Source organism: Myxocyprinus asiaticus, chromosome 24 (genome assembly GCF_019703515.2).
Source record: "Myxocyprinus asiaticus isolate MX2 ecotype Aquarium Trade chromosome 24, UBuf_Myxa_2, whole genome shotgun sequence".
NCBI lineage: Eukaryota > Metazoa > Chordata > Actinopteri > Cypriniformes > Catostomidae > Myxocyprinus > Myxocyprinus asiaticus.
In genome coordinates this window covers 42,788,859-42,807,793 of record NC_059367.1, presented here as the reverse complement: position 1 = coordinate 42,807,793, position 18,935 = coordinate 42,788,859, and the positions used below count along the sequence as shown (strand labels likewise).

General features: G+C 38.6%; 1 protein-coding gene across 2 annotated transcripts in view; it reads right to left on the bottom strand.

Moving 5' to 3' along the window:
• LOC127415340 (matrix metalloproteinase-23-like) overlaps positions 1 to 7,942 on the bottom strand; it is a 47,160-nt gene extending 39,218 nt beyond the window's left edge. The window contains exon 1 of one of the 2 annotated variants that reach the window (XM_051654076.1): positions 7,612 to 7,942. In XM_051654076.1, coding sequence (XP_051510036.1) covers positions 7,612 to 7,737 — 126 coding nt within the window. In that variant the 5' untranslated portion in view covers positions 7,738 to 7,942. The remainder of the gene's footprint in view (positions 1 to 7,611) is intronic. The other variant, XM_051654077.1, reaches the window with a different exon arrangement.
• Between the last annotated feature and the right edge of the window lie 10,993 nt (positions 7,943 to 18,935).

The window sequence follows — 18,935 nt, the reverse complement described above, 5'->3', positions numbered from 1 at the left end:
ATTGAGAACAACATTGAGAACAGAAAGCTTGAAACCCCATCAACCACCAGCTATATGCATTGATGATTGTTCCACCAAACGAAAAATAGACTGAGAACTTAGCATATCAGCTGTGCTGAGGAGCGTCAACATCATGGTGAGTAATAATCCGACACGAAGCGACGCTTGAAAAAGTGAGGCATAGCGTGTGACATGATTGTGTGTTTCCCTCACATGCACGTGACTGAAAACAACGGAAGTATGCAAACAAAGAGAGACAGCTGTGCGGCTTATAAAGCGGAGGCTGTATTGTGATTGGATGAGATGCCTGATAAAATCCTGAGATATTCCTACTAGAACTACGCTTACGCTTCCATTTCTTCAGTGTTTCTGTGCAGCTGATCACAGGCCGACACTTTAGTGCAATTATTTGAAGAGTTTATTCTGATTAGTCAGAAGTCTGTCTACAATATGTGAGCCTGCCCATGGCAAAAAAACAAACAAAACAAAAAAGTATTATACTAGCAAAAAGTCTATATTGATATTCTAATCCCAGAAGGCGTGTGACCTGAATTTGACCTCAGAAGTTAATGTTCTGATTGCTCTGTGGTTTTTATTATGCTGTCCAAATTCTTTCACTGCACTGGTAATGTGACCCTAAACTAATGTCTCACCAGGCACACACACATACACAACCACACTAGAGAGCCAACGAGTTTTTGGGTTAGACATTTACAGTGTTTGTATGAAATGTGGCTCCTCTGTTATACAGGACATACAAATTTGAAGCTGGTTGACCTCGAGGCCTAACATGGATGATTTCTACATGGGCTGTAATATCCTCTGACAAGGATTCCATCTTAATCTTCTGAAAAAAAGTCTAATCAAATATGTGTTTTTTTGGGGATCACTCTGTTGCCCGCCCAGTTTGATCATATGAAGTGTCTTCAGCTACTCTTGGTCTCATAACTTAAATTTATCTGGGTAGGATCCATTTGCAGCTTTCTTGTGGTAGTGCAACTATAACGCAAAGTAAATGTTTATGGGAATATCCAAAAAATTGTTCAAAGCACCCCAGGGCCCAAAAAACCAAACAGATACACACTGGCACTATCGACATTTAATCAAGTGCAGAATATTAATGCTTGATATCCATAATTCAATTTACACTATAGTGAATATGCAAATGTTTGATATCAATAATTAAGTTTGCACTAGTAAAAACATTAATTCTTAATATAAAAAATGACAACATTACTCAGGGAAATACACATTCTTGATATAAAAAATGCAATTTCAACTAGGAAAACCTGTAATTCTTGATATCTGTAACTGCATTTTCTCTAGTAGAATTTACATTTATTCATTTGGCAGACGCTTTTATCCAAAGCAACTTACAAAAAAAGAATAATACAACATAAGCGATTCATCTTAAAGAGACAGTAGTACAAAAAGTGCTGCAGTTTTATCTTTCCATGAGCACAGTGGAATTAAATTGCTTTGGTCATGTGACTATTTGCACCACTCATGCAAAATATTCTGCACTGTCATTTGCAATTGACAACTCTGTGCAAAATACATTAAAACTAATTTTAGACCCCAGTCACAATTGTAACTGGTGGGATTAAATGAGTTGATTACCTGCAGGGTTCCAGCAATGTCTCCAACTTCTGCATTGGCTAGTGCACTATCAAACAGAGACAATGTGACAGAACCTTGGAGACAGCAGCAGGGTTTCCGTTAGCCGGTAATCAGTACCTTCACTCCCTATATACATACCCTTGAATGTTTGGCCTTGTTACAGACACACAAGGTGACACACACAGGTTTAAATGGCAATTAAAGGTTAATTTCCCACACCTGTGGCTTTTTAAATTGCAATTAGTGTCTGTGTATAAATAGTCAATGAGTTTGTTAGCTCTAGATACTGAGCCATGGGGAGCAGAAAAGAACTGTCAAAAGACCTGTGTGTGGTTGTTTCAAGGAGCACAATACGACGATACTTGAACAAAAATTAGCTGCATGGTCGAGTTGCCAGAAAGAAGCCAATGCCACAAAAAAGCCCGGTTACAATATTCCCGACACACTGTAATTTGTACACTGTAAGAGTATTTCCTTTCGCATCAGCTGAAGACTGAACGTTCAAGAACCGTTAAAGGAATCAAAAGTCATACAAATAATTTGGTTCTGGTATTTTAAAAAAATGGAAAAGGTTCTAAATTAGAACCAATTATCAGTTCCCAAACCTAGGGGCCAAAAGCTCTTCTTAGTACAGATGTGACCCCTCCTGTAGACTTCATTGATGAAGTAAGCCAGCTGATTCCCCCTTTCTGGCTTAAATCAGATACAATGTTCTAATAGGAATCTAATGCAATATGCCAGACAGATTTACATCCCTACAGGCAAAGTATTATTTAATCCTGTACGTGGTTTTAGTTCTGCCTCGTTCCAGCCTCTCTCTGTTGCCAAAATGTGATAATTCAGAGCATCTGAGCAACTCTGTGGCTGAGTTTCTTCCACAATGAAGACAGACTAGTAGTAGCTCACCAGTATCCTTGGTGCTGAACAAATGATCAAACACTTTGATGTTGACGATCAAATCTTTCATACAAAACAGAAAGAGTTTGAATGACTCTAACCTATTCTTCCAATGCCTCTGTCAGCTTTCGAACTGTCTTTGACACTAGATCAGGAGTTGCCACTACTTACTTTAAATTACATAACCTTGCTGAGATGGCAAAGTCTTGTAATCTGTAAACTTGTAGATTTATTGATGCAGTGCTGTAATATGCCAAAGCAAATAACTACAAGAATATTCAAGCCGTAATCAAAACAGTCCATAATTCTACAAACCACGCCGACAGAAATAGTCTGGGAAAACGATTGGGTAATGCAAGAGTTAAAATCCAAGAGACAGTCGAGAGGTCAATAACACATAAGAGAGTTAACCGACTAGACAAGAGCAAATTCATAGTATCCTTGCCAACCCAAATATTTCAGCATTGTCCCCAAAGATGGACAAAAGATCAATTCTATAAAACAACTACAGATGCAGCTTAATGTAGTGCTTTCTTCATAAATTCAGTTCAAATATTGTACAACCCCAATTCCGAAAAAGTTGGGACAGTATGAAAAATGCTAATAAAAACAAAAAGGTGTGATTTGTAAATTAGATTCAGCCTTTGCTAAATTGAAAGCACTACAACTACACATTATATGATGTTTTTCCTTGTGAATTTCATTGTTTTTTGAAAATGTACAGTAATTTCAAATCAGATGATTGCAACACGCTCCAAAAAAGTTGGGACAGTCGAGTGTTTACCACTGTGAACATCACCATTTGTTCTAATAATATTTATTAAGCATTTGGGCACTGAAGACACAAGTTAAGTTTAGAAAGTGAAATTTTCCCCTTTGGTAGGGGATGGCAATATATGTTGCTCCAAAATTTTTACGTCTGTCTGCATTCATGGTGTTCTCACAGATGTGCGAGTTACCCATGCCATGTGCACTGACACACCCCTGGCCCATACAGACACTGGCTTTTGGACCTGATGCTGATAACAACTTGGATGGTCCTTTTCCTCTTTGGCCCAGATAACACAACAACTTGTGGACTCTTCAGACCAAAAAACACAGTTCCACTGTTCTACTTTCCATCTAAGATGAGACCGAGCCCAGAGGAGTCGGCAGCGCTTCTGGACTGTGTTGATGTAGGGCTTCTGCTTTGCATAGTAAAGTCTTAACTTGCACCTGTGGATGCAGCGGCGAATAGTGTTGACTAACAAAGGTTTACTAAAGTTATCCCAAGCCCATGTTCATGATATCCATTACAGATGAATGATGTTTTTTAAGACAGTGATGTCTCAGGGATCAGAGATCACGCGCATTCAGAAGTGGTTTTCATCTTGCCCCTTATGCACCAAGATTTGACCAGGTTCCTTGAATCTTTTAACTATATTGTGCACTGTAGAGGGTGAAATGCCCAAAATCCTTCCCATTTGTCTTTGGGGAACATTGTTCTCAAAGTGCTGGATTATTTGCTGAAGCATCTGTTGGCAAATTGACAAGTCTCGAATGATCTTTGCTCTTGAAGGACTAGGCTGTTTTTGGAGGCTCCTTATATACTATGACACGATTGCCTCACCTGTTTAACATCTCCTGTTTCACATCGCCTTATTATTTCAACTCATAAAATTGTTATTCGTCTTAAATGGCCCGTCTCATCTTTTTTGGAGCATGTTGCAATCATCTGATTTGAAATTACTGTAAATGTAAAAATAACAATGAAATTCACAAGGTAAAACATCCTATAATGTGTAGCTGTAGTGCTTTCAATATAGCATAGGGTGAATATAATTTACAAATCACACCTTTTTGTTTTTATTAGCATTTTTCATACTGTCCCAACTTTTTCAGAATTGGGGTTGTGTAAGTATTGCTTAAGAAGTAAAATTCCCTTTGAAATGAGTTTAGTGTATTTGGCGAAAGTCTGCATCCTCACAGGTTTCATAATGTGAAAGTGTAAGTGAACAAAAAAAGAAAATGCTAATTCCTAAAATACACACAAAAACACAAATGAAATCTTACGATTGCAAAAGTTTGGGTTGTTTAGTGTGATCAGTTGCGGTGGGCCACATCGAAGCTCCCTTTTTTTCCCAATAGAGCACAACAGTGCCTGCCCACTTTTTCAAACATCTTGGTTCCAGAAGTATTTTTACTATTCATTTTTCTCATAGAGATTTAATAAAATCCTTCATAAAAGAGTTGTAAGCCATGAACCAAACCAACCAGCTCTGAGATGAATCACAACATTTCAAACTTTGATTTGATGCAAAAAAAAAGTATTTGAAAATCAGACAAAAAGACAAAGATACTTGACTGTGAACTTACTGTCTTTCATGAGGGAATGAACTACAATCCTATGAAGACTGATGGCTTAAGCAGAATCATATACCATCGATAAACAAACCATGGAGTTCACAGTAGGTCAGTTTTTATGAATAATCAATTCATTTACAAAGAAAGTGAATGGGATTTTTACTTCTGGAAATAGACTGTTGCATTCCATAGGGTTTGGTTAACAACATATGGTTGATTTGCCACTTGCTATTACCATTCAGGGGAAGGTGGCATCAGGGGGTCAAGGTTTGGCTGGGTAGTATGGGCAATTAGCCCCTGCTGGTAGATGCCATAACTACACCATTCTGTGGGCAAAAAAAAAAAAAACATTTCTCCATTGACAACCATTGAAAAGTACCCACGTATAATGATAAAATAACAGTTTTCACAAGCAACGAATAAATAAAACAAATTTCATTGCAAAAAAAAATTAAAAATGGGACACTGGTGAAGCATAGACTATATAGTCGACTACTATATAGTCTATGCTTCACCAGTGTCCTGTTTTTTTTTGTTTTTGTTTTTTTTTTTTTTTATAGGACTTTATAGCCTGTGACCACACAGCTGAGGATAGTCTCTAGTGAAGGCTGCAACAGACTGGTTCTGGAAGTAAAAATCCCATTAATTCTGTCCACAGACAAACTGACTGTTAACGATTATTTATAAACCTTTAAAGACAGACCTACCTTGAGCTCTGAGGTTGTTCATTGATGGTATATGCTTCTGTTGAAGCCATCCGTCTGCGTTATTTTCAACTTAATTGTTTAAAAATTATGTTTGATAGCAGAACTCCTGGTGAAGAACAACATTACCTATGATTCGGCAGAGAAAGATCCACCAATCAGAGATCCTTAGCCAACAAATCCTGTGAAACAAGCCCAGCAGCTCCACCCACTCTTTTAAAACACTGGGTGAGTTCGGAATGGCATACTACCCATACTACTCCATACTACTACTTCATTCCCTCATTTAAGATGTTAAAGGGATAGTTCACCCAAAAATGAAAATTCTCTCATCATTAACTCACCCTAATGCCATCCCAGATGGATATGACTTCCTTTCTTCAGCAGAACACAAATGAAGATTTTTAGAAAAATATCTCAGCTCTGGAGGTCCTTATAATGGATGTGGATGGTAACATGATTTTTGAGGCTCCAAAAAGCAAAGACCATCAGCATTAACATCATTCATACGACTCCAGTGGTTAAATGAATGTCTTAAAAATCAATACGATCGCTTTTGGTGTGAAAAAGATCAATATTTAAGTGCTTTTTATCTATAAATCATCGATTCCAGGTAAGCAGCAGTATGCACGTTCACGAGAGGGCTGAGGTCACATGGTCTCTCGTGTGACGTATTCACGTTGGCATGTTCAGGGGAGAAGTGACGCATGCCCAACACTCCCGGAAGAGCAGCGCTGTTTACAACTGAGTAGGAGGAGCACTATACAGGCCGAACACCTGTTGAAGCAAATTTAAACAAAGATGTCAGAAGATTTTGATTTAAGAGGAGAAGAGGAGATTTTTTCTGAGTTTTTGCACAGCCATATTTATCTGAACCTAAGTACTCTGACCAGGAGCACAGGGAGATGGAGAAGGCTGCACCAACAAGCCTCAGAGAGACAGACAGCTCAGTAGACATGATGGTGCACATGCAGGCAATGCCAGACAATGCTAAAAGAGGTAGATAGCATCTGCTGCAACGAATGGAATGTTGCCATGCCATCGCTGGAAAGACCTCGTGGCCTCAGCCCTCTCGTGAACGCGCATACTGCTGCTGACGCGATGATTTATTGTTAAAAAGTACTTAAATATTGATATTTTTCACACCAAAAGCGATCGTATCACTTTATAAGAAATTCATTTAACCACTGGAGTCGTATGGACAGTGGCAGATTTAGGCATGGGTGACATGGGCAGACGCCCAGGGCGGCATCTTGCCGGGGGTGGAACGGACGGACGGGGGGGTTCGCCCAGGGCGCCATACAAGCTAGAACCGCCGCTGCGTATGGATGACGTTAATGCTGATTGTCTTTGCTTTTTGGAGCATCAAAAATCATGTTGCCATCCACATCCATTATAAGGGCCTACTAAACTGAGACATTATTCTATTTTTCTTCAAATGTGTTCTGCTGAAGAAAGAAAGTCATACACATCTGGCATGGCATGAGGGTGAGTAAATGATGACAGAGCTTTCATTTTTGGGTGAACTATCCCCACACAGTCTTGTACCTTTGCTAAAAGTTACTTTTGTCAACTTTTTGTAGTACACATGGCCTGGCTATATCGAATAAAAGACACAAAACCCCCATTTGTATTTAATGTGGTTTTTAAAATAAAATGCAAACGGTTTATTTGAAAACAACAAAACAAAACAAATGCTGAATCCGCAAAGGTTTCAAAATGTAAAAAAAATAAATAATAAAAAAAATAAATAAAAAATAAAACAGTTACTGATGACAGTTTGGTCATTAGGATGCAAAACAAAACACCGTCTAGTACACGAAAACGAGAAAATGTCATGACTGCAAAAGTTCATAAGCTCAGCTAGGGGCCATTCTTGTGTTCTGGTTTTATAACCCTTCTCCAACATATCAATTCATATCGCATCATGCATGACGCTCGTGAGCTGCTTTGACGCGCGTCTATAGTTACACAAGGACACTGTGTAGTTATTCACAGGACTAAAGGCTCCTGAAATAATCTTCCTGGTGAAAAACTAAAGACATACCTCAAATCTCCAGGCAGGAAAAGCCGTGACTTCATGCATGAAGACCCCAAACCCCGCCACCGCCAGCAGAAGCAGCCGAGCGAAGTGCTCTTCTTTCCGCAGACTGCCGTAAACTTCACGCACCATCTTCGCGACGTCGCCGTCCAAATATTTGCCCTTAAAAAAAGCGTATCAAAGCTCACCATTTATTTCCTTTGAGTAATTTGGCTTGCCATTGGGTGCTTGACAGATGCGCTGAGAGTCGGTCTGCAGAGAGCAGCTTTTCTTCGGTCTCTCCAGCGCCAGAGCGGAGCTCCAATGAAGAGCTGCCTCAGTCCTGAACACTCCAGCTGCACACATTGTAATGCCATCAATGCAGCTTTTACCACACTTACTGTCTCATTGTCATTTTTGTAGGGTTAATCATCTTTTCAAAACATCTGCTTTTGATTTTGCGTCCTGAATACATTATTGCTTCATTAAATGCATTACATTCTTGTGTTTAAAATACAAGTAAATGTTCCTCTGTTGACTTTGAACACAAACATTTGTCTCTTTGCAACTTCAGACCAAGAATTGCTGGTTACGATGTGCACGGCATTAGTTTTCCAGATTTCAGAAAAATTACGTTTTTTTATTGGACTTGATGAACTATACACACTCATGCATACACTTCAAAAGTCTGACTACTAGTGTCTATTTTGCATTCTTTGCTAATTTAATACAATAATAATAATTTAATAACATTTATATTACAAATAATATTAAATTTGATTACATACAATATATTACTTTATTTATTATATTTAATACTACTATTATGTTTAATTTTGTTTTAGTATGTGGTATGTGCCCTTTTAGTATGATTTAATTACTGTAGTATCCAAATTATCAGATTATTAGATAGTTATCCAAATTACTATTTGGAGTGCCCCGAAGCTTGTACTCAAGCATGCCATGGACTCCACAAGTTTGTGCAAAACCTGATTTAAGTTATGATTTATGATTTGAGAATGCTCCAAAGATGTTACAAGCTTTTGAAATCTGACCTTTTGTACAAAGGAATTTGTAACGGATTCACAAGATGGGCAAGGAGGAGGTGGGAACCGGCTGAGCAGTCAACGTAAACTTTTAATGACACAAAGAGCATCCATCGTTACGGGCCGACCACGCCCTCCTCCTCCTTGTCACATACCCCCAACGCCGGATTCAGGCTGGGGAAACCTCCGGCTTGACTTAACTCCCTTCCTGGAGGGGAGGTGCTGCCCTTTCAGCCGTCCATCTGCTGGCCAGTCTTCCTCGCCTCCTGGGAATCTGAGTAGGATGAGGGGAGGCAGAGGGGAGAGGGAAAGCGCGAGCGGGAGAGAAAAACTGGCTCGCCGGTACCCAAACACACTGTCGAGTGGTCCTCAGCCAGCTGTGCAGCGGTCCTCTGCGACACAAGGCGATGGCACTGTACTTCACCTCCTGGCAGACAGCAGCGGGCTCCTCCGCATTCTGGCAAACCGCTCCAGTACCACCGGACTATACCTCCTCGGCGTCACGACCCTCCATCAGTGGCAAGGGCTCTCCAACAGCGCATTACTCCTCCTTCCTGGGTTTCGGCACCAATGTAATTGATTCACATGATGGGCAAGGAGGAGGCGGGAACTGGCTGAGCAGTCAGCGTAAACTTTTAATGACATAAATGAACAAAGCACAACATAAATTTGCTTTCCAGCATAGCACAAAAGCACACATACACGAACACTGCTGTGTGCATCTCTCTCTCTCTCCTGTACTGACGTCCCCGGCTCCTCTTTATCCCTCTCCCGGCTGATTGGGCTGATTCAACACCAGGCGTCCATCGTTACGGCCCGGCCACGCCCTCCTCTTTGTCACAGAGTTAACATATAATTACACAAATTTACTTACATTCAAATGTCATACCCTAAAAAGTTGGTACCTTGTTTATTTCATGTGTGGGCTTGAACTTTTGGAAACCATTGTACTTTTAGTGCCCAAGTTTGGAAAACAGTTTGAAAGAAAGAATCTGAAATCTTGTTTTTGATTATAAACTATTCCCCGTTATTGTTTTTTAACAGTATATATAGCGTATGTTCATTCCTCTAGTCTTTAATTTTGCTTTTTTACCCAGTGCATTTGCTTTTTGAAATTTCCTATACTTTTGTAGAGAGAAGATCCACAGTTGGCGAACAATCACTGCAAATACATGAACTTAAAACGTACAATGGCGGCCAAAAGTTCGGAATAAGGTTCAGATGTTGCTGTTTCAGAAGGAAATTGGTACTTTAATTCACCAAAGTGGCATTCAACTGATCACAAAGTATAGTCAGGACATTACTGATGTGAAAAACAGCACCATCACTATTTGAAAAAAGTCATTTTTGATCAAATCTAGACAGGCCCCATTTCCAGCAGCCATCACTCCAACACCTTATCCTTGAGTAATCATGTTAAATTGCTAATTTGGTACTGGAAAATCACTTGCCATTATATCAAACACAGTTGAAAGCTATTTGGTTCATTAAATGAAGCTTAACATTGTCTTTGTTTTTGTTATTGAATTGCCACAGTATGCAATAGACTGGCATGTCTGAAGGTCAATATTAGGTAAATAAAAATGGCAAAAAAGAAACAGCTTTCCCTAGAAACTCGTCAGGCAATCATTGTTTTGAGGAATGAATGCTATACAATGCTTGAAATTGCCAACAAAGATGTACAATATAGTCTTCAAAGACAAAGGACAACTGGCTCTAACAAGGACAGAAAGAGATGTGGAAGGCCAGATGTACAACTAAACAAGAGGATAAGCACATCAGAGTCTCTATTTTGAGAAATAGATGCCTCACATGTCCTCAGCTGACAGCTTCATTGAATTCTACCCGCTCAACACCAGTTTCATTTACAACAGTAAAGAGAAGACTCAGGGGTGCAGGCCTTATGGGAAGAATTGCAAAGAAAAAGCCACTTTTGAAACAGAAAAACAAAAAGAAAAGGTTAGAGTGGACAAAGAAACAGACAGCGGACAACAGATAATTGGAAAAGAGTGTTATGAATCTTAACCCCGTTGAGCTTTTGTGGGATCAGCTAGACTGTAAGGTGCATGAGAAGTGCCCGACAAGACAGCCACATCTATGGCAAGTGCTACAGGAAGCGTGGGGTGAAATGTCATCTGAGTTTCTGGACAAACTGACAGCTAGAATGCCAAGGAACGCAAAGCAGCTTTGCTGCACATGGAGGATTTTTTGATGAGAACTCTTTGAAGTAGTTTAAGAAGTTTTTTTCAAATTGTAATAGTAATATTTTACGTTATTAATGTCCTGACTATACATTGTGATCAGTTAAATGCCACTTTGGTGAATAAAAGTACCAATTTCTTTCCATAAGAGCAAAATCTGTACATTATTCCAAACTTTTGGCCACCAGTGTAAATATGTACCAAATATGTACTATACTGATTTAATTCATTCCTGTTATGATTCTGTATTAAAGTGTGCATTGAAACTTGGGATAAAGTAATGAACCTATCACAAGCTTTTTGTATCCTGAGAGAGCAGAGTAATACAGCAATGATGTCATTTCTTTATTGATGATGGCACTATGAAGTCTGAAAGATGTTTATCATAATTTGGACAATAAGATAAAAAATACAAAATCCTCTAAGAATCAAATAAGATCCGACTGGATAAACTGAAATTCTGAAAAAATTATCTGAAAAATAGGAATTTAACAGTAGAATGATATCCTTGTATGTGTATATTTCTTTGTACTGAAAACTGTTCTGCTTTAGACTGGAAATCGTTGCAGTGGTCAGTGAAGACAGCATCAATCATGTGTCATTGAGGGTATTTACACCGTGTGGTGTTGTAACAAGGAGGTCATACAAGAGCTGGTTCACACCTCTTCATGCGGCAATCCTACTGAAAAACAGCACATCTGGTCACTACTATCATAAAGTATGTTGCGTTGTTGCAATGGAAGCAAGGAAATCGGACCTTTTGTACATTTGATTGGGATCCTGGAATCTTACATTTTACATCATGACATATCTTTGATTTACATTTTTCAAAATCCTCAAATGTTCTGTACATTTCCAACAAGGTTTTTTGACTAGCTTAACCAGCAAGGCTCCCTTGATTAACCAGCTTCTGGTTTTGCTGGTGAACAACATGGCACTAACCAGCATATACCAGCTTAGATCAGCATGGGAATTACATGCAGGTTAAGCTGGTGTTTGCAGTAGGGAAGAGGCTGAGGAATATTCAGGCCAGGACAACCAGAATATCCAGTATGACACTTTCTTCCTGCAAACAGTCAGACTATTTAAAACATTAAAACTACACTGCCATACACACTGTTATACTCACACATCTGATGGTTTCATACACTGTCACATTCGGTGCCAGTATACATTGTTGTGTAAATGATTAGTCAACAAAAACCTGTCCATGACTTTTTCATAATCAGGATTTTTTGTTAAAATGTCCATATGTTTACATAGGAAAGTGCTTTAACTGCTCACCATTTCTCTTTTCAGTTCAATTCAATAGTCCGGTGGTGTGACAAATATATTTTTAACAGTCTTTTTGTCCTGGGGTCATTTTTGACCCCTTCTATCACGCTATATTCCATCACGTTCACTATGATCGCAAAATTCTGGCCTGTTATTAATACCTAGAATATCAAAATCCACAAAAGGAGGTAGATCCTTTTCCCATTGGCTCCAAAACTATGGAATAGTCTTCCTAACATCGTTCAGGACTCAGACACACTCTCTCAGTTTAATTCTAGACTAAAAACGAATCTCTAATTTATCTATCAACTCATAATTATGCTGCATTAGTTAGGTCTGCCGGAACCGAAAACATTTCTCATACTCCATAATCCTGTTTTAAAGTGAATGGCATCTACGCTAATATTATTCTATTTTTTTTCCCCGTCTTAACCTCGGGATACAAATTCTAGGGTTACCAGAGTCTGCCAGGTCCAGCTCTGGTCCTTCCTGATGTCCGACTCCGGTCCTGCCTTATGTCCGACTTCCACTACTACATGTTGCTGAGTGATGACGACTAACTGCAGCCTGTGCCAGACAGATATCACTTCAGTCTACTACAATGGACTTCACAGAGGATGAACTGATGCCAGCACCAACCGTCAGACATGGGATACTTCACTGTACACTGCCTGAAACTTGGATTTAAGATGGAAATTGGAAATTAGATTGGAAATTAATCTGCCACAAGCTTACAGTCAAACTGCAGTGCATATCCTTGGTCAAAGAAAGGACTACACTCTTAAAATGGAATACATAGATAATAAATGAATTGCAGCCTTCATCAGCCAAATAACAATAGACAATGCATCTGTTTGCAATTCCGCAGTTAATTCAGAATGTAAATTCTAAGACTTTAGTCATTAATCTTACAGTTAATGCAAAAACTTTTTGTTTAAACATTGGTCTCTAACACTTACTCAGTTTACTAATTTTAAATCATGATTGCATTACACATAATTAAGTAATATTGACATTATATTCATGCTGGTTAGCCAGAAGGGAACTGGCCCTCACAGTGAGTCTGGTTTCTCCCAAGGTTATTTTTCTCCATTAACCAACAGCTTATGGAGTTTTGTGTTCCTTGCCACGGTCGCCTTCAGCTTGCTCTCTGGGTTTCTATATAGAAATATTATTTACTTATTTAATTTTTATTTAAGGCACAATTTACAATTACATTTTTTTAACCACACTATTATGTCTCAAAGGCATTACCGATATTACAGCTTCTTTTTCTGTTAAAGCATAATTTTGTGTAAAGCTGCTTTTAAATGATCTGTGCTGTGAAAAGCATTATAAAAATAAAAATGTCGACTTAATACTGCATAGCTTGTGACTTTGTCAGGACCATCTAAACAAACAAAATAAAAGAGTTAATCATTTCTTTGTAAAATGAAGAGCAATAACAATGTAAACAAATTGTTCCTTCCAATGTCTTAACAGGTCAATTTAACTTTGATCTAAAAAGTATTTAAAATATTTTCAAATTTAGCCCTTTGTCCCATACTGTTCTCTAGCTCCCCCACCTGCTCCACTAGGTACTGCACCACAAATTGCAGACTTTCCTCTCAAACGGGTTTTGTGTACACATGCACATCTCCACACACAAAATCATACACACTCAGAGGGAGTATCTTTTACAGTTTTGAACCGGCAATATGTTATTTAATACGTTTGCTAACATGATTTTATATGATAGGGTAGAGTGGGGCTAAAGGCCCCCCAATGTTAAAAGACCTATTGGATGTTATTTTCTCCTAAAACATTAGATGGCAGAAAAAAACACTACATACCTTTCTAAAACCCCTGTAACTTTGTAAGTGTAACCTCTGTAACAAATTGTTTGACAATAGTGGTGTGACGAGTAGGAGGGTGTGGCCGGGCCGTGATGGAGCATGGCCGGCGCTGAAACAGCTGATCAGCGGGAAAGCGAGATAAAGGGCAGCCGGAGACGCCGGTTTGAGAGAGAGATGCACGCGGCCGCGCTGCAGTTTATGTTGGTTTTAAGTTTACCATTAAAATTTACATTGACTGTTCAGCCGGTTCCCACCTCCTCCTTGCCCATCCTTCAATTGTTACTAGTGGGAAGGAATGTATTTGTTCTAATAGAGGTGCAAAGTGAGCCCATTTTGTGGCTGAGCTGAGATATTATAAAATTACAAGTGTGATTTGCAAAGGATGGCAAACTGGGTTCTTTTGTGCCATTATACACTCAATAACTGTTTATGCATTTTCAGTGGTTTTCAATGCAGGTCAAAAATTACCCGAAAGACAAATGGAGGGTTAAAATTACAAATATTCCCCGTAGTCCCTCTATTTTTATAAACTTATAAAAACTGCATGTATAATAATTTTACAAGAATTAAGTCATAATTTTTATTTGCATTGCACTTTTCACAATACATATAATTTCAAAACAGCTTTACAGGAAATCATGCCTTAATTTCATGGCTGTCTAAAAGCTCCCAGTGAAGAGCTTTATAGAAATCATTCTTAATCAATGCGTTTGTCTTTAAACCCTCAGCAGGCAAGCCAGAGTTCAATGTAGCGAGGAAAAAACTCACTAAGATGTTAGAGGAGAGTAAAAGATAACCTTCAGAGGAATCAGACTCAGCAGGGGGAGTCAGTTTTTGATTGAATGGATTAAATGCTACTTCCAATATGTTAGTAAGGCAATGTTTAAAACTGTATAGTGATTAAACTGTAGGGATAATGATTTGGAATCTTTGAAGTCCATCAAAAATTGTCTACAGGGATGAAGGTAGTGGTCATTGGAATTCCCTTTGCTGTCTGTCTGGTTCAGAAAAATTAGAATAATGTTGTTTAGATGGTTTAAGATGAAGTGTCACACTGCAGGATACTACTGTCACTGCTTGACGTGTCATGTCTACTGCACAAAATACCGTTGTATTTATTGCCATGTTCTGTGAATCCTGTGTTGTTGAATGAAAGTAAATGTCTTGGCAGTATGAAAAATGCAATGTACCTGTCCATTTTGTCAAATGTATACATTTTATTAATTGGTCAGAACTCGGGTTGCCACCATGGCCAAGTAAAATTACTGGAAACCCTATCAATAAATGAAAAAATTACACACAAAACAGTATATAATTCATTTAAATATTAGCATCAGTCATTTTAGTGTGTATAAGTTTAGCACATTTATTCTGTCCCTGAGAATAATAAAACTCAAATGAATCGTCCTTTAATACAGTTCATCTACATGAATCATTCTAACAACCCTCTTCCCAATGATTCATATGGGAGGAAGAGGACAGGAGAGCTTCTTACACATGAACCATCCAAACATACAGATTCACTAAAATGGATCAAACTTTCAAATTATTCATATCAGACAGTGGTTAAAGAGAGTGCGTTTGATCAGTTTCTTCTGCTTAGTGCATATGAACAAGTGCAAATGTGAAAGCATTTCAGGATATTTTTTGTTCCCCCATATGTGGTATTTCACCCACCTGCACGGTGTAAGCAAACATGAAATAGTCATAATACAGAATTCCATACTGAAATCTGATATATGCAAAAATAGATAACCATATATGAACATATATTACTTCACAGATATAAAAAGTCACATACTTGTACATACAACATATCTCAGAATACTAAAAAAAAGTAATATACAGTATGTTTCAAATATTTTGAATTTTAATACGTACATATTCCAGATAGCACACATAAATCTCTGTTTAAGGGCGTTTCATCTGGAAAGCAGTTCATTCAAATTAACATTTTCAAAAGAGAAAATTTACATACAATCTAAATCATAAACATCTCAAAGACACCTGCTGAATTTCAAACGTCCTATCTGAGCAAATACGTCTTGCAGATGAAAAAAAAATGCTCTAAAAAATACATCTTCCAGAAAACACACATACATCAGATGTCTGGGTGTTGATGTAAATGTGTTATTAGGGGCATTAATACATGAACTATAATGTTTTTTTGTTTTTGTTTTATTCAGCAAAACATTCAAAAGGCGTTGGGTATAATATGTGATGCTTTGAAAAGGGTATAACAGAAAATAACAGAAGAAATACATAAGCACTTACATAGACAACACATTATCAAATACATACATAAAGAATATACTTTACTGAGGACACAAAACAACAACAAAAGTAAATAAAAAGAGAGAGATATATATAATACACAACATACAATACAGACGACATATGGCAGCAGACAGCTGGTTTTCCTTTTAAATTTGTTTAAGTGTATAAGATAACTGGGACAACTGATTATAGTGTAAATATTATAAAGGAAAACAATATAAAGGGTAAAAAAAAAAAGTTATATGTTAAATGTTGTTGAATGAATGCATATATGCGGAGTCATATATGCTGAATGATAATTGTTTAAATATATATACATGTAAACACAAAATTTGCTTGTTATGCTGTCTAATGTATCAAACTATTTTTTAGTCAGTTGTATCGGTATCATTGTGAAAAGATCATTCAATTTTTGGCAGTATGGTCATTTTGATGGTGGCTATTCGTCCTATGATTGAGAGTGGTCGGTTCATCCAACGCTGTAGGTTGTTTTCTGTTGTATTTAATGCTGGAGTGAAGTTGAGATTAAACAAGTCTGAGAGGTTGGGGGAAATGTGTATGCCTAAATACTGTATCTAATTGTGATGGAGGAGGGCGTGGCCAGGCCGTGATGACACACGCCCGGTGATGAATTGTCCTAATCAGATGGGAGGAGGATAAAGACAAGCCGGAGGTGCCAGTTCGAGAGAAAGAGAGACACACACGGCTGCTGTGTGTGTTTATGTTTGTTTAAATGTCATTAAAATTAGACTGTTCTGCCGGTTCCCGCCTCCTCCTTGCTCATCCTGTGAACCCTGTAACATTGATGCCGAAACCCGTGTAGGAGGAGGAATGAGTTGTCGTGGAGTCCTCAGCACTGCTGTCTGCCAAGGGAGGAGCCGCAGCCATCCGCCAGGGGACGGAGGAACCACTGCCATCCGCCAGGAAGGGGTGGAGCCGTTACCATCTGCCAGGGTTCGGAGGACTCACTGCCGTCCACCAGGGGAGGAGTGGCTGTTGTCTGCCAGAGGGCGGAGGAGTGGCTGAGGACCAGGCAACGGTGTGTCGGGGGACCGGCGAGTGAGTTTTTATCCTGGCCTGAATCAGGTGGTGAGGAGGGTGTGGCTGGGCTGTGAGGACGCACGCCCCGCGCTGAATTGTCCTAATCAGCCGGGAGGGGGATAAAGACATGCCAGAGGCGCCAGTTTGAGAGAGAGAGAGACACACGCGGCCACTGTGTGTGTGTCTGTATGTTTATATTTATGTTCAGTTATGTCAGTTAAATTATGTTGACTGTTCTGCCGGTTCCCGCCGCCTCCTTGCCTGTCCTGTGAACACTGTTACACTAATATTACCTATTTTAAAAGAAATGAATGGGGGTCTAGTCTTTTCAAATTTTTTGTATAATGTAAGGATTGTAGATTTTGTTCACAGAATAGTCAAATATATTTGAGTAATCATTAATAAGTTAAATGACTTCTTTAAGTGACCTATTTCGATTTTGTAGATAAAGTTGAATGTCATCAGCGTATAGTGATATTTTATGTTTGGTGTTTTTGGATGTGAAGCCTATTACTGTATATTGTCATTTTGTCTTATGGCAGCAGCTAAGAGCTCAATGAATAATGTATAGAGTAGTGGAGAGAATGAACATCCTTGCGTCGTCCCTTGCTGTAACTGGAATGGTGGTGATATGATGCCCGTGTTTACTTTGCCGAAGGCCTTTTCAGCGTTGATACAATGAGTGATTGTATTGGTATTTTGTTGTTCATGATGTTAAATAAGTGTAACCCATCTACAGGTAAGTACACAATACTAGATTTGTATGAGTTCAGGTAAGACAGATGCAGCAAAAATGAATGTTGTTTCAGTGGAACTTTAGTGAAACAAGAAATAATTTTGTACAGAGTTACAAAACAAGCCGGCATACAATAATAAAATGAAATGAAACACCTTTAAATGTGTCAATGTGAATCTGTTTATCAGTGTATGTGCATTATATGTATATGTGCAACAAATTAGTCAGTCTGATTATTCAGATCTTTTCTTTCAAGTGTCCTCCAATCTTTGTTTCATTTATGTGGGCAACAGTCCTACCACACAGTGAAGTTTCAGAGCAACGAGTTCAAGTTTTGTCACTAAATTGGAATCCAGGAAAATCAACTCGGTCCTCTTCTGGATACAATGATCCATTCCGGTCAAACTGGGTGACTCGCCATCTACTTCAATGTCCGATGCTTTGTGTCAACAATGGGGTGCTCTTAAAAAAAAGACCTGACCTGCATTTACAAAACAGGCACATATAGTATACATTTGTAAAAAAAAAAAAAAAAAAAATTGACATCATTCACATTATTATTAGGCCTAATTATCACATTTTTCATGAAAATAAACATCCATATGTCACACATATGAATACTGCATGTGAAAACAAATGAAATACTGATATGCTCAAACAGCATCATTTGATGAAATAAACAGAAAAATAAGGTCAAATGAGGAAACTCAGGCTCACTAGCACACCTACATTCTCTAGACTACAGGCCTATGCCCCAGTTACATCCAACAGTTCATTAGGCCCAGGTTATAATAATCTTACACCCGTACCTAGAGGAAGGATACCACCACCCATCACCCTCAGAGATACATATGACATTCCTTCCCCTGCTGGTGCCATCCCCCCACCAAACGTGATCAACTCTGCTGTTAAGCCTGGAGCCTCATCATTCTGTGCTCGC